General features: G+C 51.8%; 1 protein-coding gene across 1 annotated transcript; it reads left to right on the forward strand.

Annotated features, from left to right (window-relative positions):
• The first annotated feature begins 604 nt into the window (after positions 1 to 604).
• Positions 605 to 18152, forward strand: Hdac11 (histone deacetylase 11). Its single transcript, XM_005071161.4, has 10 exons — positions 605 to 756; positions 1298 to 1446; positions 2994 to 3094; positions 9244 to 9360; positions 9930 to 9972; positions 11492 to 11568; positions 12449 to 12511; positions 13168 to 13264; positions 15643 to 15821; positions 16537 to 18152. Coding segments are annotated over exons 1-10 (1044 nt in total). The 5' UTR covers positions 605 to 754; the 3' UTR covers positions 16753 to 18152.
• Positions 18153 to 18876: the final 724 nt, after the last annotated feature.

Here is an 18876-nt window from a genome sequence, read left to right on the forward strand (position 1 = left end):
CAAAAATGTTGCTGGTTCCCTTCACATGACCCTGGAGCCCTTAGGCTCCCAGCTGCCATGCTAGCTCCTGGCAGCCCCTGCTCAGCTGCCTCTGTTTGGCTGATGGAGACAGCTGGGCCAACAGAGACGGATTGTCTTTTCTTCTGGGCTCTATTGTTGGGGCTTCCTCCCAGGTTCCAGACACATACCCAGCTGCCGTTCAGTTTCTAGGGTCAGGATGTAGGGGGAATGGAGACAGGAGAAATGTTCAAATATACAAGACTGTACCCTAAAGACTGGACCACCAGGCCTGTCCTACAGATAGTGAACCTGAGGTTCAAAGAATGTTATGACAAGTAGGGAGTGCTTATATCATGATGAAGAAGCCACAGATGGTACAGGAGTGGAGGACTGCAGCCCAGGAGGGAACACACATCGGGGATGGTAGACCCAGAGCAGATCCACCACTTTCCACACTGAGGCCAAAGGCGCAAACGGCGCAGAGAAGCCCTTGATCAGATCACACCACCTAAACAAGTGTCTGCTTATTTCTACCCTGGGAATGCGGGCGGAGCTGCGCGTGACCACATCCCCCAGGCGGGACTCCATTGGATCCCTCCTCTTGGCCGGTTGTCTGTGACGCAGCTGCAGGCCAGAGCTCCACCCCGAGTTCCCAGCGCCACGGAGGCGTGTTCTACGCCGGCCCCTCCCCTTACACTCCTCCCACCCCTCCCGGTGCGGAGTGGCGGCCAGAGCAGGCAGGGTCGGCTGCGGGATGTGAGTGTGCGGGGTCGTGCATGGGGCCAAGTATAGGTGTTGGGGGTCCCCGTGGGCGCGGCGGGACAGGTGGGGCGGGCTAGGAGACGGGGAGGGCGAACGATAGGTCTCCCCTCCCCAGGGCACCGCGGTGGGCTGCAGGGTGCTGCGACGAGGGCACAGCCTCCTGCAGTCGCGATCTAGGCCCCTCTACCCCTCAGCGCATTTTGTTCCCAGCTTCGCAGATGTGTGAGCTGACTCGTGAGACAGCCACATTCCGCCCCCCTCCTCCCGCCTTCCCCCGTGCAGGCCTTGGGCCTTGGCGCCAGCACTACTGAATACACCTGGCACTGGCATGTGACCTTGGGCACACCTGGTCCCCAGAGCTGCTGTGAGGATTGAGTTGGAAGCGGTTTTAGGCAAAGCCCGCCAGGGCTCAGAAAGGAGCTGTTGTCATTCTTGTTGGTGTTAAGCGATCTCCTGGTGTGAATGGGGAGGGGGAAACAGCTTTCTACTAGGAGGCTGCCTGCCATATCTGCGTCTGTCTCTTTGCACATCGAAGGCCGCACGCAACACAGCTGTACCAGCATGTACCAGAGAAACGCTGGCCCATCGTGTACTCGCCACGTTACAACATCACCTTCATGGGCTTGGAGAAGCTGCACCCCTTCGATGCTGGAAAATGGGGCAAGGTGATCAACTTCCTGAAAGGTAAGAAAGCACGCCCCTCCCCCTCAGGCTTGCATCTGCCCCCTCCATCTCTGCATCCATCCCACCATCCTTATCCAAATTCAGCCCTAGACTGCCTTCTGCTGTTAAAGGGTCTTTCCAGGCAGGCTGCTAAGCACAGTGGGCCCTGTCTCATATTCCCTCCAGTTAGAAATAGTCCTCCCCTCCCCTCCTAAAAATCTAGAGCAGGCCCCCAGCTCCGCTTCGTGCAGAAAATAGTACCAGATTAGACAATTAATAACACAGCTGTTTCTGTTGGGTTTGTTTTTGTTCCTCCGGTGACCTTCTTTCTAAGACAAGTGGTGCAGCTTTCCCCTCCTCTGTAGGTACCGGCCGAACATCCAAGGAAAAACATGAAGTAGAAAGCACGCAAGTGATGTGTGGTGTGGTGGGAGCCTGGGACGCTGGCTTTGCACATCTGTTGCCTGCACAAGCGGTTTCCTATTGGTGCTTTCTCTGCCCCCTGGGCTCCTGCCTTTCCCCGTGGCCCAACAGAAGGGTGCCACATCTCCCTCAGCTGGGAGCAAGCAGCCAGTCCCTTCTGCTGCTGTTCCTCTGAGGATGAGGAGGGCTGGGAGGCAGGACCACAGGACAGGCTCTTTGGAGGCCCTGGCAGGAAGGGAGCTTGCTGAGTCTGGCTGTGCCCCAGGCCATGGGATGCTGCAGGAGGGAGCACCTGCCTGGATCTGTGTGTAGAAGTGGATGGGACTGGTTGGTTTCTGAGCATGACTCATTGAAAATAGACCCTATATTCTGATTTCTCTAGAATCCAGAGCATCATGGCCCAGTCTCACAATACTCTGGGGCAGCGCCCTCTCTTAGCCTCAGTTGCTTGTGCAAAGTGAAGTGAATCTTTGGTCGTCATATACAGAAAACAGACACTAGACTTCTGCAAACCACTCAGACACCCTGATTTCCCCTATACCACTTACCCCTATATTTGTTGCATATTTTTATCCATTGTGCCACTGGCCCGTCGATTTTACCGCATATTTTTAAATGACTGAGACTTAGAATTTTTTTTTAACTTAAGAAACCCATGTCATCAATATGGGAAAAGGCCGTTCACTTGCCATAAATAGAAGGTTCCAGCAGGAAGGCAGTGCTCTGAAAACAGCAGTTGTTTGACTCTGGCTTGTGCCGTCTGTGAACCACTGCTGTCCTTTGGTTAGCAAGACTCAGGAAGAGTCTGAGGAGAAGCCACAAATCCTAAGCAACCTGTTGAGGGTGAGTTGTAAGAGGAGCCTTTTCTACCTTGAGAGCAGCCCTGTTCCTTGTGCTGCCTGCTTCTGGAAGTCATCCAGTTGTACCTGAGGTCACCTGGTGACTGTTAGCAGCGCAGAAAACATGGAGACTGCTGTGTTTTCTAAGCTCAACACTCAGAGGCAGAGAGCCTAGCCCCTGGACACACTGGACTAGGGAGACAGCCATTCTCAGAATACCCAGCCTGCAGCCTGGGGAGGGCCTGGGGGCTGTGCCTGGCCTGGGAGTCAATGGAAAGGAAGCAGGGTCTTGTTCTGTGGTTCCAGAAGAGAAGCTGCTGTCGGATGGCATGCTGGTGGAGGCGCGGGAGGCCTCGGAAGAGGACCTGCTGGTGGTGCATACGAGGCGCTATCTCAATGAGCTGAAGGTACAGTACAGGGATTTGTGGGCTGTGACCAGGCACAGTGGCTGGAGGAGGGGAAGCTCAGCCTTAGGGGAACCTACTGCTCTCCCTAGCCTAGGGGGACCTGGGAGTCTCTAGTTATTAAGGAGGGGCTACAAGAAGATAATCTCTGTGGGTGGTTAGCTCCCCATCTTCAGGCTTTGTGAAAGCAGGGGTATGCAGACAGAACCCTTGCAGGCTTTGGGCATATTAGTGACTTTCAGCCTGTGCTCTCTTCAGAGGCTCCTGCTGGGATCATATTAGTGGGCAGGGGACACCAGCCCTGGTCCTGGCCACTAAGGCCATTTCACTCTGACCTGTTTTTGAAGTGGGCTGAGATGCTATTCTAAGGACTTCTTGTAAATGAAAAGTCTTGGGCTAAAAATGGGTTTGAAACTCCCCCAGGGTCCAGCAGGGAGCATAAAGACCTGGGTAGGGGCAGGTGGAGGTGTCTGGGGTGAATTGCAGAAGACCTTTTCTTCCCACGTGGACCACGTGGTTGGTTGCCCAGCATGACCACAGTGCCCACTTTTCCAAGAAAAGCCAGATGCTGATTATTAAATGATGTTCTCAGATTTCTTTCTTTTTTCTAGTTTTTTTGCTTTGGGCTTTTCGGGGAGGGGTGGTTTTATTTTTTAATGATTGTTGGGATTGACCTGGGGGCCTCATGCATGTTAGGCAAGCACTCTATCACTGAGCCATACCTCAGTCCCCTACCCTGATTTCTGAAAGTGCTAACTGTAAGATTTTAAAGTCCGACTGCAGGCCACACTGGACTCACACTGCCTGCCTGTGACTTCTTTGTACAGGAGGCCACTGAAAACTCCTGTTGGGAGCTGGGGTCTTTAGTGTCCTTTATGTGGCAGGTTGGCGTGGGAGCCAGTGTCAGAATCCATGGCTGCCAGCCTGCCCTGGCTGGAGCTGAATCAGGGTGCTATTGATTCTCTGCCTCAGAGTGTGGGAGCCCTGGCCCCCAAGCTTCCTGTCAGAGGCATCTTGGACTCAGGACTCCACAGATGGCAAAAGTCAACAGGCCCCTTTACTCTGTCTGGAAAGACCTTGGCTCAGAAGGAAGCTGTGCCAGCTCAAGGTCATTACTGGGCAGGCGTGCAGGGGTGAGGGGTGGGAGGGCGGGGAATTTGTTAAGCGTGGAGAACCCTTGCAGGCATCTATTCAGGACCAGGTCCCCGGCCGCTGCCCTCTTTCCTCTCCGACCATGGCCTGAGCTGTGAGAATTCTAGATGGGCCATGGCAGTATGACCTCATGAAAGATTGCCAGGAAGAGGCTGCACCCTGGTTCCCAGGAGAGAGGTGTGAGGCATTGGCTGGAAGCCCAGTGCCTGGCTGCCCTGGTTTCCTGGGGCCCAGACATTCGTGCTTAGTCCACAGCCAGGAGCTTGGCCAGGAGTGCAGAGGAGGAGGGGAAGGCGGGGGTAGGGGCTGTGCGTTTGGACAGGAAGAGCGCAAGAGTGGCCTGGGATCAGGCTGGGCCTGGAGGGACAGTTACCAGGACCCCACCCATTATAAAACCTTCAGGGAAACTGACAAGGCAGGCTTGCCTACTCATCATGGTCCCAAAAATCTGGAAGCAGCGTAGTCTGAGAGTCCCAAAAAGACAGTAAGACTGGAGCAGGGGAACTCCGCTGTATCAACATAACATAGAGGTTCACCAACATGATGTGAAGTAACATTTGGCCCAGAGCTCCCTGGTATCCAGAGCAAAGGGAGAAACAGCTTTTGTAATATACCAGGTCTTGTGTGGCCTGCCTAGCCAGCACCAAGCTGCATTGGGTCTGGCTACCTGAGGAGGAAACAAGAATTTTAACCTGAGTACTATGACCAGTTTTGCAGTGGGAGATTGATGGGTGAGGTGCTGTGGACACCCAGGTGAGACCCATTATCTAACGCCATGTCTCTCACCCCATGTCTGCACCGTCTGTCCTTTTCCTCTGCTACGGACATCCCAAGCAGTGTCTGGCGGGTCCCTTCAGGGTTCCCAGGGTTGTTACTGGGTCCGTCTGTGGGTGCTGCGTACCATGTACCCTCTTGCCTGCCTCATCTACTCTGTCCACACACCTGCCCTGGGCTTCATCCCTGATCCTGCACTGCTGTAGCCTCCCGTTCCAATGAGCAGGGCACCCAAGGAGAAAGAGGACATCGGTGCAGGAGCACCAACCGTGTGTACAGCCTAGGACTGGGCCCATTAAGGGTGGCATCTTGTCAGCATAAACACTGTTCCTTTATTTGCTGGGAAGATCCTGGTGTCTGTCCCTGAGACCAGTCAGCAAGTTCATAACCAGCATGCACACTGTTCGGGGTCCTGCAGGGAAGGGATGCAACCCGAGGCTAAATTCCTCTCCAGTGGAGAGTGGAGAAGAAATATAACCCGCTGATAGGAGCCAAGTGTTCATGGAAAGGGGGACAGCTAGGTGGGGTATGGAGGACAGTGAGACCAGCAGGGCCCAGAGTGGGGGAAGGGCAGTCTAAGCAGCAGAGGCACTGTAGGAGGGAGGGAGACTGACTTCAGGGCAAGGGCAGTCTAAGCCACAGCCACAAGTGCAGAGGGAGGGAGACTGGTTTCAGGGCACCTGGAGGGTAGAAGATGGGAGAGGCTACTGGGATTGGGAGCCTGGGTCTTTGACGTTGTCGATTCTTCCCCAAGAGGCCCACCTCTCCTTTTCTTAAAGAAATAAAGATGTGGTTAGTTCCATATGACACGACTCGCCGTCTTAAAGCAGCATCTCCATCATTCACCATGTGATGTCATGATCCACAACTGTTCCCGTCACCCTGAAAAGACACCCTGACCCTACAGAGTGCTTGCTTCCTGGTACCCCCTGCCTTCTGCCCTGTCACCGCTCATCTCTAGCGTGCTTCCAAAGACTTGCATACTTTGTACAGATGGAATCAAACTTTGCGAGCTTTGGTGTCTGGCTTGCCTGGCTGCACGTCACATTGAACAGGTGTCGTTCATTCTCCTCCCCAGTGACCGGGATTCAGAGCTCAAGTATGCAAGGCAAGCGCTTTGTCACCAAGTCATGCACCACCCCCTACACATTACTCTTCCTGGATACATAATACTCCGCCATATGGTGCATCGAATCTTGTTTGCCCATCCATTCGCTTACGCACATGTGAGTTACTTCTCCATTTTGGCGATCGTCAGTAGTGTTGCTATGGATATGCCCATACAATTTGTTTGGATACCCAGTCTCAGTGTATACTCCACTTTTGTATCAAAAGAAGATCTAGCGTTGCAATATGAGTTTGAGTAAATGGGTTTATAGCAAGCAAAAGTAAAGTAACAGATAAAACAACAGAGCGAGCTCAAGAAGACATCATATCAGGAATCTACAACCCCAACACAAAGCAAAGCATTGGATTGGCCTGATTGGCAGTGGAAGAAAAAAGTAATAGAACCCAGGGGTCCCTGTGAGTTTAGGGTTTTTTTCTCACTTTTTAGTTACTTAATTTTCTCCATACTGAAGTGCAAACCCAGGTAAGCATTTTATTACTAAGCTACATCATCAACCTCCCTCCTTAAAAATAATAATAAAAAGCCTTTTTAATTTTGAGACAAGGTTGGTTTGAGCTCATGATCTTTGAGCTCAACCCTGAGCAGCAGGACTTACAGGCTTGGGCCTCCAGGCCTGGCAGTTTTAGTTTAGGTCGCCAATATGTAAGATGAATAATAAAAACCCAGAGATGGATACTGGGGTTCAAGCTGGAGAAAAAAAAGCAAAGCGCCAGCAAGTAGCTCTTACCTCTACCAAGGTTGAAATGGAAACCCTGTCTTCCCTGTGACTGGAAACTGAATCTCCCATGAGACCCTTTGCTTCTTCCTTATACCTCCCCATGCTGGGATTAAAGGCGTGAGCTCTGTTACTCTTTAGACTGATTCACTCTTGTATAGCTCGTCTTGGATTCACAGAGATTCATCTGCTCCTGTCTCTTGAGTCCTGATGTGTACCACCACTTCCTGGCCTCTATGGCTAGCTAGTGTGGCTAACTTTGCATTCTGATCCCCAGGCAAGTTTTATTAACTCATAACTCTAAAGGGGATAGACACAGATGTCATGTAGCCTTGGATAGGGATGCCCGTGTTCTGGCGGTGGTGTGCAGCTCTAGTATAGCCTCTGGGCAGCCAGGACAGTGTTGTATGGAGGTGAGGACAGACCTCTGCAGCAGGGTTCCACAGCTACACCCTGGTTCCAGTCCCCGCTTTGCAGATAGGAAGGCAGGCACAGAGGGAAAGGGCTACATCTCAAACCATACAGCTGAGGTAGAGCCCTGCCCTGGCCCTGCATCCAGCCTAACCATCCCTAAGCCCTTGCCCTGACCAGGTTTGTCACAAGGCATTCTGGGTAGGTTATGCCTAAAAATCTGGGCTGTCCCCTGATTAACCTGCTGCACATCCCAGATAATCATATCTGTCCCATGCTGTCCCCTCCACACCAATGCCCTTCTCAGTTGCTCTGTCTTCTGCTGCTCACCCTGTGTCAATGTCACTTTCAGGCTCTATAGCCACTCACCCCATCGCTGTAACTACCATCTCCCTGGTTCAGAGCCACAGGCAGCCTCACCCATGCACCAACGTTTTATTCAGTCACCAACAGTTTGTGTTTTTTTATTTCCCCAGAGCAGTGCTGCCTGATAAAGCTGTTGTGATGGGAGCATCCTTGATCTGCTCCATCCAATCGCTGGCCACAGTGGCTGGCCAGCATTTGAAATATGCCCGAAGTAACCGAGGCGTGAGATTTTAATTAAGCATGTCTATTTTTGTTTTGTTCGTTTGAGACAGGGTCTTGTGTAGCCAAGGTTGGCTTTAGACTCCTTGTTCTTCTGCCTGCACATCCCAACCTGGGCTGGAGGCCATGCACCACCACACTATTTTTAGCTCAGAACTGACTCATAACTACAATCAAGAGTCCATATATTTGGATCCTTTGTTCTCAGGTTTAACCATCCACAGAAGGAGAATACTCCAAAAAGAATATTGCGTCCATCTTAACACACAAATTCCTTGTGTTACTCCCTAAACTATGGCTTAAACTTCTCTCAGAGTGGTAACAGAGTCTGCGTCATAGTTAATCTAGGCATGATTTATGCATGAGGATGCACCCAGGTTCCATGTAAACATGACTTCATTTACACATGGGCCCAAAGTCCCAGTAGATCTTGGGGCAAGCAAGGAAGTAACAACTGTCTGTAGAATAATAATAGCAACAGCAACAACAAGCAGCAGGGTGTAGTAGCACATGCCTTTAATGGAAGCCTTCAGGAGGCAAAGGCAGGTGGTTCTAAGTTGGAGGTCAGCCTGGTCTACATCGTACCTGGACATTCAGGGATAAGTAGAGAGATCAGGTCTCCAACAAGGGTAAAAGAACAGAGCAGAAGAGTGCTAGACACATCAAATCAGGCTTCTGCAATGCCAGGCAGGATTGGAGGCTTGTGCGTGAAAGTGCAGGAAAAGTAACAAAGTATCTCCATTATCTGGATATGGACTCCGGCTCCCTGTGTGTTTAGTTTTTAGTTCTGGTTTTTGTTTTTCTGTGTCTCTGCTATGCTGTGAGTCTGTTAGGAGACCAGGTCCTTAACAAATGGAGAAACTTATCTACCCTGCCCTGCTGTGCCCAGCTTCTGCCATTCCCGGACTCACTTCTTTGCCCTAAATTGCCTCTTTGGCCTAATTCCTGCATCTGGGGACTCTTGTAGATTCTGTAGATTCTCCACAAGGCCCTCTCCTTCCCACGAAGATGGATCATTGCACCTGCTGGTTTGTTAGCCATGGCTACAAGTGTCCCAGAACAAGACAGGACCCCAAGCCTACCTGGGTGTCTCACAAGCCCTAAGTACATAGAAAGTACTTGGCGCAAGAGCCAAGGCCCTGCTGGTACTTGCTGAGGAGCCACGTGCAGGCTTAACCTTAGAGCAACCTGCAGTCCCTTTTCTGAGCACAAGAGGGCAGAGGAGTGCCTCAGAACACCAACATCAACTTCACTGTGCCCAAGCTCAAACCTGGGAGTGCAAGGTAGCTCACAGCTGTCACTCCCCAACAAAGACAGTATACAGAGCAGGGAGCTACCATGCCCCAAACCTGGCACCAAGTTTGACTTCCATGTATCTTTCCACAGTGGTCCTTCGTGGTGGCTACCATCACTGAGATACCCCCAGTCATCTTTCTCCCCAACTTCCTTGTGCAGAGGAAGGTGCTGAGGCCTCTGCGGACCCAGACTGGAGGCACCATCATGGTAGGCTGGGTGGGGTGTGCAGCCCCCGGCCCCCACCCCACTTTGCCCTGTAGGGTCCTACCCTACCTAACAACAATTAGAGTTACTGTGTTTGTAACCCAACAAACGTGTATTCTGCAGTAGCACTAGTCGCAGGCTGGAGAGTTGGCTGAGGGACACTTTGTGTCTGAGTCAACAGGGCCATTGCCCTCTGACACTGCCAAATTTTGTATTGCCACTCACCCTGGATGCCTGCAGGATTTTGGCCACCAGCCTATGACATTTCCACAAGCAGACTGTTTCTTTTCCATTTGAAGGTCACTTGGGAATCCTCAGCTCACTTAACTTGAATTTCTGGTGTTTTCCTTGTGAAAACAGGAGGGCCACCCCGAACCTTTCCACACACTGGCAGTCTGGTTCTTTTCCTCCATTGGCCTGACAAAATTTGCTGCTTGTCTGCTGAGGGGTAGGGAGGGTGTTTCCTGATTCCACCTGTGGCCTGTGCCTGCCCCAGAGGTTATATTGATGGGGTGAGTGCCTGCTTGCCCCAGGATGAGGCCTCAGCTCATACATTCTGCTTGTCTTCAAAGGCAGGGAAGTTGGCTGTGGAACGAGGCTGGGCCATCAATGTTGGTGAGTACTGGGGCTTCAGAATGTCTGGTTGGCTTGGTGGAGCTGGAAAGGGTGTGGGGACAGAGGGACAGGAAAGCCCTCAGAGCCAGTTCAGTAGCTGTGAAGTGAGTATTAAGCATTTTTGTTCCTCTGAAGCCCCCACCAGATTCTATCTGCTGTGGGACATTTGTTCTGAGAATGCCCCTACCCAACATTTACATATTTCTAATGACAGAGCCCTCTCCTACCCAGAGAGCCTGTGCCATCCCTTAGGAAGGTCCCTGGGCATATCCCCTGAGCATGTCTGTGTGGAATTAGCTGTCCCCATTTGACTGTCCTGAAAGACTCCATCCTTCTGGGGTCTAGGCCAGTGGATAGGTCTTAGTCATGTGATGAGTGGATAGGTCCAGGCTCAGTACCTCAGGTTCTGAGGGCTAGTGCTCCCCAGCTCCTTGGGCTGTGTGACCCTTGCAATCTGTCTTCACAGCCCTTGACAACTGAAGAACCTTTTCCTCTAGCAGCCTTTCCTTTGCTGTTCCATTATTATTGTCTTGTGAGGAATTGAATATAGTGAGAAGGTGCTGGCTTGTGCGAGGCCCTGCGCCATTTTTTGTGAATTCTGCATGGCCAGGAGCCTGTTTTTTTCTTGCTTGAATTGTCCCTAGCATTAGGCCTGGTGTAGCCATGGTGTTAGGATACCCAGTTGCACAAACACATGCATGATCCATGCCCTGTGTGTCTGTAACATGGTTCCCAGTTCATGGAGGACACGTCTACAATAGAAACTAGGGTATGGTTAAAGCTGAGCATCTGGGTCCTGATCAAGTCTGGCTTTCACTGATGGTGCTGCCATTTGCTAGTTGTGTTCTCTGGGCAAGTTGTTGATCCTCTCTGTGCCTGAGGCAGCTCATCTGTAAAAGATACTGGTGAAGACGGAGCTCTCTTCTCGGCTATAGAGAAGCGTCACCAAGCTCTCTAGAGAAACCTACTAGGGTCCCCAGGGGAAGAGGCAAGTCCATCATGTGTGTGGCCCCAACCTTACACTGCTGGGGGTGGGGTTAGTTTTGTATCTCCATTCCAGAAGGTTCTCGTGGAATACAGGGTCAATAACAGCTTACTAGCCATTCTAACAGAAGACTGGCAACAGCATCTCTTTGGTCCAAATCAAGAAGGACTCCCAGACTATCTTAGGGTTTGGGGTGGCATGAATAGCTGGCCAGAAAAAGGTCTCCTTCCCAGTCATCTGTGTCCACTACTAGGAAAACCTGGGTCCAAGGCAAGCTTGCTGGTGCTGCCCCTTCCTGGTATGGGAGCCCAAGGGTAACTCAGCTGGCTGATGTGGCTGGGTCTCCCTGGGAGGGGCCCTTTCTGTGGGTGGCTTTGGCATGGAGCTACCTCTTGGTCTGGACTGATAACATGCCCATGTGTGCTGTTCATTTGGCCAACCTGGAATCCCAGCAGGAGGGGGATATGGGCATGGAAGGGATTAGAGGGCATCTGGACCTGGCTCTGACCGTTACTACCCTCTGCCTTTCTGCAGGTGGCGGCTTCCACCACTGCTCCAGTGACCGTGGCGGAGGCTTCTGTGCCTATGCAGACATTACACTAGCTATCAAGGTGTGTCTGACCCTTAGGTACCTTACTTCTAATGCCCTCCCCCACAGCTTTCCGTAGCTTCCCACACCCTCCAGGGAAGGCACTGGGCTCACAGTGGAGAGGGGCTTCCTCCCAGTGCATCTGGCACATTCCTGCCACTAGAGGGCCTGTCTGTGACAGGAGGGAGCATTGGCAGCCTCTGCTGAGAGTGGGTGGTGGGTGGAGGGACAGGCAGGTTTCAGGATTATAGACAGGAAGAAGGACATGGCTGCAGGAGGGAGGGAGAAGGGGAGGAAGGGGAGGGGCAAGGAGACAACAGGACAGCTTCTGTGATTTCCTATCCTAACCTGGACACCCCAACCCTTGAGCACTGAAATGAGGAAACGGAGTGAAGGGAGTTTGCCCAAATGAAAGACTGTGAAACCCCCTATCTGCCCCCCCACCACATGCTCTCTGCCCAGTCTCATGCTGGGTGCCAGGCTAATGGGGTCTCTGTTCTCACAGGCATGTAGATGGACTGTCAGTTGGCCTGGCAGTTAGAACAGGGCACAGGAGTACTTGGAGGGGAAGAGGCATCAGGATTTAGCATTGTAGAATGAGGCCAAGTTTGGGGAGTTAAATTCCAAGACTTTGGGGCTCATCTGTCAACCCTCACATTCCCCAGGGGATCCAGGACCTGATCCCTCAGCATTTAGGTCATAATATACTGCCTGCCCCCAGAACCTTCCCTGACCAACCCCCCACCTTGCTGCCACCACACACACACATACTTCTCCAGGCATCCCAGCACTCCTGGGAAAGCAATGTATTACCCACTGTCCTCCTGATCCCTCAACCCCTTATCCCCAGAGGGCTGGGTCCCTTGGCTGTGTGGTCCTCACACCTCTTCTCTCGCTGGCAGTTCCTGTTTGAGCGGGTGGAAGGCATCTCCAGGGCCACCATCATTGATCTCGATGCCCACCAGGTGAGCACTCTGCAGGAGCCCAGCCCCAGCACTTTCCTGTGGTGGGAGAGTTCTCCCATGTCCCTGGCAGCCTGTCTGTCATACAGCCCCATACAGCGGGGTGCCCTCCTTCTGGAAATGTCCCCAAGTGTGCTTCAGACAGTTGAATCTGCTTTGCTCAAGGTGCAGACTTATGGTCTGTCTTAGTCTCCCTGTTGGCAGCTCAGTCCAGCTAGGGTGGCAGGTTCTCCTCATTGCCCCCAACCTGGAACCCAAGGGGTCACACTACCTCCTGCTGCCCACTCATACCCTCAACATCCCCAACTGCTCTCTCTGACCCATACATACTGTGCTCCAAGTAAACCCAAGTCACACATACACAGTCCTTTACAGTTTGCTGTCCATCAACCCTGATACCCCTGCAGAGCCAAGAGGGTAGCAGGACCAGATCCTGCCTTGTTTCACAGAGAGGGTGAGAGGCAGGGCTGGGCATCCTGCAGGTTCTGAAGGAGGCTACTGGGTTGTGTCTGGAGTGTCCAGCTCAGCTGTCTAACACTAGGTCCCCAAGTTCTAGCCCACAACACAGAGCACACACAGCAGGGGGCAGTTCCTATGGTGGTTGGAGAGCCCCCTTCCCGAGACCAGCTGCCTTCAGTGACAATTGCATCTGCCCACAGGGCAATGGCCATGAGCGAGACTTCATGGGTGACAGGCGTGTATACATCATGGACGTTTACAACCGTCACATCTACCCTGGGGACCGCTTCGCTAAAGGTAAATTTCACTCTGCCCTCAGTGTGTACTTGGTGGGTGTGGCTGTGTCACCTCATTTATCTCTAGTATTCCCATGAAGTGGGTGCTTCCACTGTACCCACAAGCACACGGAGACCTGAGAGAGTCACTTGACCCCCGAGACCATAGAAAAGTGTCTGGGAAATATACACAAAGGCTTCACATTAGAGGTGAGCTTACATGGAGAGAGAGAGAGAGGGAGAGAAACAGAGACAGAGCCAGAGACAGAGAGAGACAGAAACACACAGAGAGAGATAGAAAACATAAGGATGGCCGCAGTAAGCTCAGAAGATTTGTACCTTAGTTAGATTTCTATCACTGCAAAACAACCATGACCAAAAGGAACTTGAGGGACAGGAACACTATATTTAGTCCATTATGAGGGTCAGGGTGGGAACTCAAGGCAGGAATCGAATCTCGAGGTAGGCACGGAAGCAGAGGTCATAGAGGAGTGCTGCTTACTGGCTTGCTCCTCCTGGCTTGCTCAGCTTCTTTCCTTAAACCCCAGGACCACCTGCCCAGGAGTGGTATCACCCACAAAAACAAGCCAACACAACTGACACCTTGTCGACTAGACACAGAAACACATCACTATTCAGTTATAGCCTTTCCTTTCTCGTTTGTCCCCAGGATGGCATGTTAACACTAGTATCACATTATAAAAGTTTCCGACTTTTAAATGTTCCAGTCTTTAAAAATTCAAGCACTTAAAAAAATCCAGTGTCTAAAACATCCAAAATCCCTTTCAGAGTTTCTTCAAAATACCCAAAGTCTTTCCAAGATCTGAGTCTCTCTAAAACTCCAAAGTTTCTCTAAATTATCTACAGTTTGATAACTGGGTTCCTATAAAATCAAAGTAAGTTAAACACTTTTTTCCTCTTTTACTTTGGAAGGGAAGCGCCAGGGCACAATGACAATCAGACCAAAGCCAAACCAAAATTCAACAGTATAAAAAGTTCAGTGTATCTGGGACTCACCACAATCCTCTGGGTTCAGGGGCCTAGGCCATGTTCCCAGTTCCAGCCTCTGCAGTATACACAGCTTGTGTCCTAGGATCATGACATCTCTATTCCACAGCTGCTGCTCACCATGGTACTAGGATCTTCAAAATTCTGGAGTCTACACTGTGACTGGGTTCACCTTCACCAATAGCCTCTCCTGGTTCCTCTTCAGGGTCTCTTATCCTGCCACATGGTACCACGCCTCAGCTTTTCTCCATGACCCCTTCATGGAGAAAAAAAAAAAAACAAACTACCACTCTTGTCTACCAAGCTCCCACAGAACCTCACACTGAGCCACTGAGTACTCAATAGCTTTCCCAGCCCAAAGTTAAAATGTTGTTACAATCGTCCCAAAACCTGTAGCAGCAGTACCCCCATGACCTGGTACCAAAAATAAGGGCTAGGAAATGGCTGAGTTCAGTTTTCAGCTTCTAGATCAGGTGACTCACAGACACCTGTTATCCCAGCTCCAAGAAATCTGATGCCATCTGCAGGCACTGTACTAATGTATGCATCTTCATATACATGTAATTAAAATATAGTACAATAGTTTTAAAATCAGAAAAATGGACTCAGTGCATAACCCAAAGGCTCTGAGACCTGATTTGAAATCATCAACCTGTCCACTCCACAGGTAGTATATTCTCAGCCAGCTTCCTGTCTCCATGACAGAATACACGGCATAGTTTTGAAGATGCCACTACCATGGGGCCACTACCAAGGTCAGCAGCAACCTTGGAGTGGAGCTGGCCCACAGCTTGAGAGAAGCAAAGATTTGCCTTGGCCCATGGCTTCAAGATCCTGGTCTATGTTCATTGGCCCAGTTGCTTTGGGCCTGTCATGTTATAGGGTACCGAGACTATATATGTGGTAGGACAAAGCTCGTGTCATGATGGCTGAAGGCAAAGAGACACATGAAGACACATGTTCCTGATATATCACTCCCTGGTAACAGCACTGCCTCCACTCTTAAAGGTGCAGTGCACCAAGCTTTCAACAGACGGACCTTTGGGGGAGACATCTAAGATGAAAACATGGTGAGGCCATTTCTGCACAGTGCATCACTGGTTCTGCCTAAGCTGACTCTGTACTAGTGGGAGCCTGGGCTTGAATATGTAGGGGGTGTTCTTTGTTGGTAGGACCTGAGGATAGGTTTGTAGGCCCTCAAGGCTGAAGTGCCTCAGCTTTAATCACCTGTAGTGCCGTGTGGACCCCTTTGCCGCTCAGCTTTGGAGAAATGAGAGACCAAACTGAGATGGAGATTGTCCTGCCACTGGCATCAACAAGTCCCCACATCTTTCCCATCCTCAGCCGCATTTTTCCTGCTTTGTACTGGGGCTATTTGTGTCTCTTTCCCAGAGGCCATCAGGCGGAAGGTGGAGTTGGAGTGGGGCACGGAAGATGAGGAATACCTGGAAAAAGTGGAGAGGAATGTGAGGCGGTCCCTCCAGGAGCATCTGCCTGATGTGGTGGTGTACAACGCAGGCACAGACGTCCTCGAGGGGGACCGTCTTGGGGGGCTGTCCATCAGCCCAGCGGTATGTCCTAACATTGGGGGCCACCTTGAGGGTTTGCCCGTAGCCAGGGTTGCATTCTGACCGTTTTAGCTACTTTATGTTGCTGTGATAAATTACTCTGATGAACATGGGAACTTAGGGGAGAAGGGGTTCATTTCAACTCACAGTTGAATATGGTTAATTATGGTGGGGAAGGCATAGCAGCAGGAGGATGAGGCTGACTGCGTAGTCCGGAAGCAGAGAGACCACATTTCATCTGCACACAGGAAGCAGAGAGAAAGAACAGGAAGTAGGGCCAGGTACAAAATGTCAAAATCTACCAGGAGTGATGTACTTTCTCCAGCATGCTCTGCCAACTAAAGGTCTAGAACCTTCTGAGGCAGCATCCCCAGCTGGGGACCGAACATTCAGACACATGAAGCTATGGGGCGCATATATTCAAACCATAACATTGACTCCAGGGCCACCTAGGACATGTGTCCATCATCTGCGGAATCTGGATCCTGGGGACCATTTTGGGTCTTTGTCTGTCCGCCAAGCTGTGTGTTCTGGCACTGGTAGGGCAGGAAAACCATGCTCTGAGGTTTGGCAGCAGCAGAAAATACAGGCAGTTTTATGTCTCAGAGAGACGAGCTAAAACCGCAGCAGTTCAGAGCAGGGCTAGACTTGTAATAGTACCTCTTGACCCCATGGGAACTTAGGCCCGTCTGAGCTCACCCTCTCTGTCTTCCCACAGGGCATTGTGAAGCGGGATGAAGTGGTTTTCCGGTTGGTCCGAGCCCACGATATACCCATCCTAATGGTAACCTCGGGTGGGTACCAGAAGCGAACAGCCCGTATAATCGCCGACTCCATCCTCAATTTGCATGACCTGGGGCTCATTGGGCCTGAGTTTCCCTGCGTCTCGGCACAGAGCTCAAACATCCCCCTGCTTCCTTGTGCTGTGCCCTGACGGCTACCCACAGAACATTACCATGCCTGTCCCCCACCCCTTCCACCCGCCCACCCGCCTGTGTTTGTTGCTGTGAAGACAGCTGCCAGTGAGCGTGGAGGGGCAGGAAGAGCAGGAGCCAGCCTTGCTGGCCGCTCCTCCACTCCCCACCAGGTGCCCAAGGGTCTCTGGGCCTTGGGGTGGAAGAGCTGAGTCCCAGGGAGGATCCCACACGGGATGCAGACAGGTCATGAAGAGTCAGAGAGGACGGCTTAGCTCCAGCTGCAGGGAGGGACTTCTGGGGTAGGGTAGCCTGCTGTCCAGATCAGCCAGAAGATGGGCCATCCTTGACCTGGTTGGTTCACTCCCTCACTTCAGTCTGGAGAGGGCCTTCCCCTGGGTGATGGTGCCCACAGGTCTGAGGCAAGTTTCCATAACAGGCCTCCAGGGGGCGCTGGGCTCTCAGCCAACAGGCAGGAGTTCCTGGTAAGGATGTGGAGGCCTAGGGAAGAAGGCTGAGATTCACCAGTTTGGGTTCCTCTCAATAAATCAAGGTCCAGACCTATATTTTTCCAAGCCCCTCTATGATGATAGGGTGGGGCATTGAGGATGCCCCAGACCCCACTCGGGCAGTAATCTCCTTCGTTCAGCATGGGAGCAAGTTTGGGGGGAATGTTTAGCTCAGTAGTGACCCTCCAAACTGGAGCTCTTAAGAGGCTGCCAAACAGGATGGAGAGGAGAAGCGGTGAGGCCCAGCAAGTAGGAGTCATGTGGAGGCTGGTGGCCAAGCTAGCCCGAGGTGGGACTTCCTGGAGGGAGGACAGCGAAGGTGACATTTAAGATCAGTGGCTGCACAGACCCTGAGTGACAGTTTCCGCTGGCCTCACCCAACGTGACAGATTCCATCTCTGTCTGTGGCCCCAAGGCCTACTTGCCCTCTGGCTATTTTACCACAAAGGGGACAGCCAGGGCTCTCCATGACCTAGGCAGGAAAGACCCACCCCTAGCCAGTGATTGCCAACTTTCCCGAAGGCACGGGTAGGAGGATGTGGGTCAGCTGGGCTTTCTCCTGCCCTGCATCTGCCCCAACTACAGGAGTCATGTTCATTACCATGTGGGGTATTCCCACAGCTTCCATGGCATCCTTCATACTCCCTCTGCTGGAGTGGGGAGGATGCCAAAGTCATCAGTTGTCCAAACCACCGACCTGGACCAGACCCCACAGTGTACCCCTCTGCCATGGCCTCTCCACATCTGACTGGAGGTATCTCCCAGGACATTGGGGAGTGGTGACAGCAGTTTGCCATTGTGGAGTTTCTGTCAGAATGTCATTCAGGCTCCAGGTTGTTGCTGTGTTCTGAGGTAGACCGTCCTGCCTCCTGAGGACCACTGGAAATAAAGATTCAAAATTCACCAATCCAGACACTTGACCAGGGCAGCTGCCCTAGATGTGTTGTTATTTTTTTCCATCGATGGAGGTCTATGGGTGCCACAATCCCCATTTCAGCAGATAAGGAAACTGAGGCCCCAGGAGGGTGAGGAGTTTGCCCCAGGCCACATATCTCTCGAGTAAGGAGCAGGGTTGTAATCTTTTTCTGTCAGCTGTGGAAGCGTGAAGGGCAGGGGATGCTCACCAGTAAGAGAAGCTGTGGCATCTCTGGTGATAAAGATCACTGGGGTTGGGATCTGGGGAAGTGAGGGGTGACAGGCAGGCAGATCTGGACTGGGACGGTGGCTCTGCGGAGCCCAGTGAGGGAAAGGGTAGAGGGGTCCTACAGACCTGTGAAGCAGCTGAAACACACAGGGATATGTTGGCCCAGGGTGGGCCTCCCAGAAGGCAGAGAAGACCGAAACGTGTCAGCTTGGGAGAGTGACCAGGATGCACCAGTAGCACAGCTGGATGAGAAATGTGATGAGATACATGGGGTAGGAGGGTGTGAGCACATGGACAAAGGCTGCCATGGACAGAACCCCACAAAGTGCCAGGCCTTGGTTCAGGGTGTCAGGATTTACCATTTTGTACCCATTTCATAGGTACAGAAACAGGCAGGAAGGGGTTAGTTAGCTCCTTGAAGAAAGTGCTGAAGTGGAAGAGTGAGGATCTGAACCAAGGTCTCGGCTCAAGTAGTCTGTAAACTATCTCCT

Source organism: Mesocricetus auratus, unplaced genomic scaffold, assembly GCF_017639785.1.
Source record: "Mesocricetus auratus isolate SY011 unplaced genomic scaffold, BCM_Maur_2.0 Super-Scaffold_100676, whole genome shotgun sequence".
NCBI classification, from domain to species: Eukaryota; Metazoa; Chordata; class Mammalia; order Rodentia; family Cricetidae; genus Mesocricetus; species Mesocricetus auratus.

What these genes read in the sequence shown, in the direction of transcription:
- Hdac11 (XM_005071161.4), top strand. An exon ending in GGTGATCAACTTCCTGAAAG is followed by an intron (nt 1,447 to 2,993) that starts GTAAGAAAGCAC and finishes CTGTGGTTCCAG; the next exon opens with AAGAGAAGCTGCTGTCGGAT. An exon ending in AGGCTGGGCCATCAATGTTG is followed by an intron (nt 9,973 to 11,491) that starts GTGAGTACTGGG and finishes GCCTTTCTGCAG; the next exon opens with GTGGCGGCTTCCACCACTGC.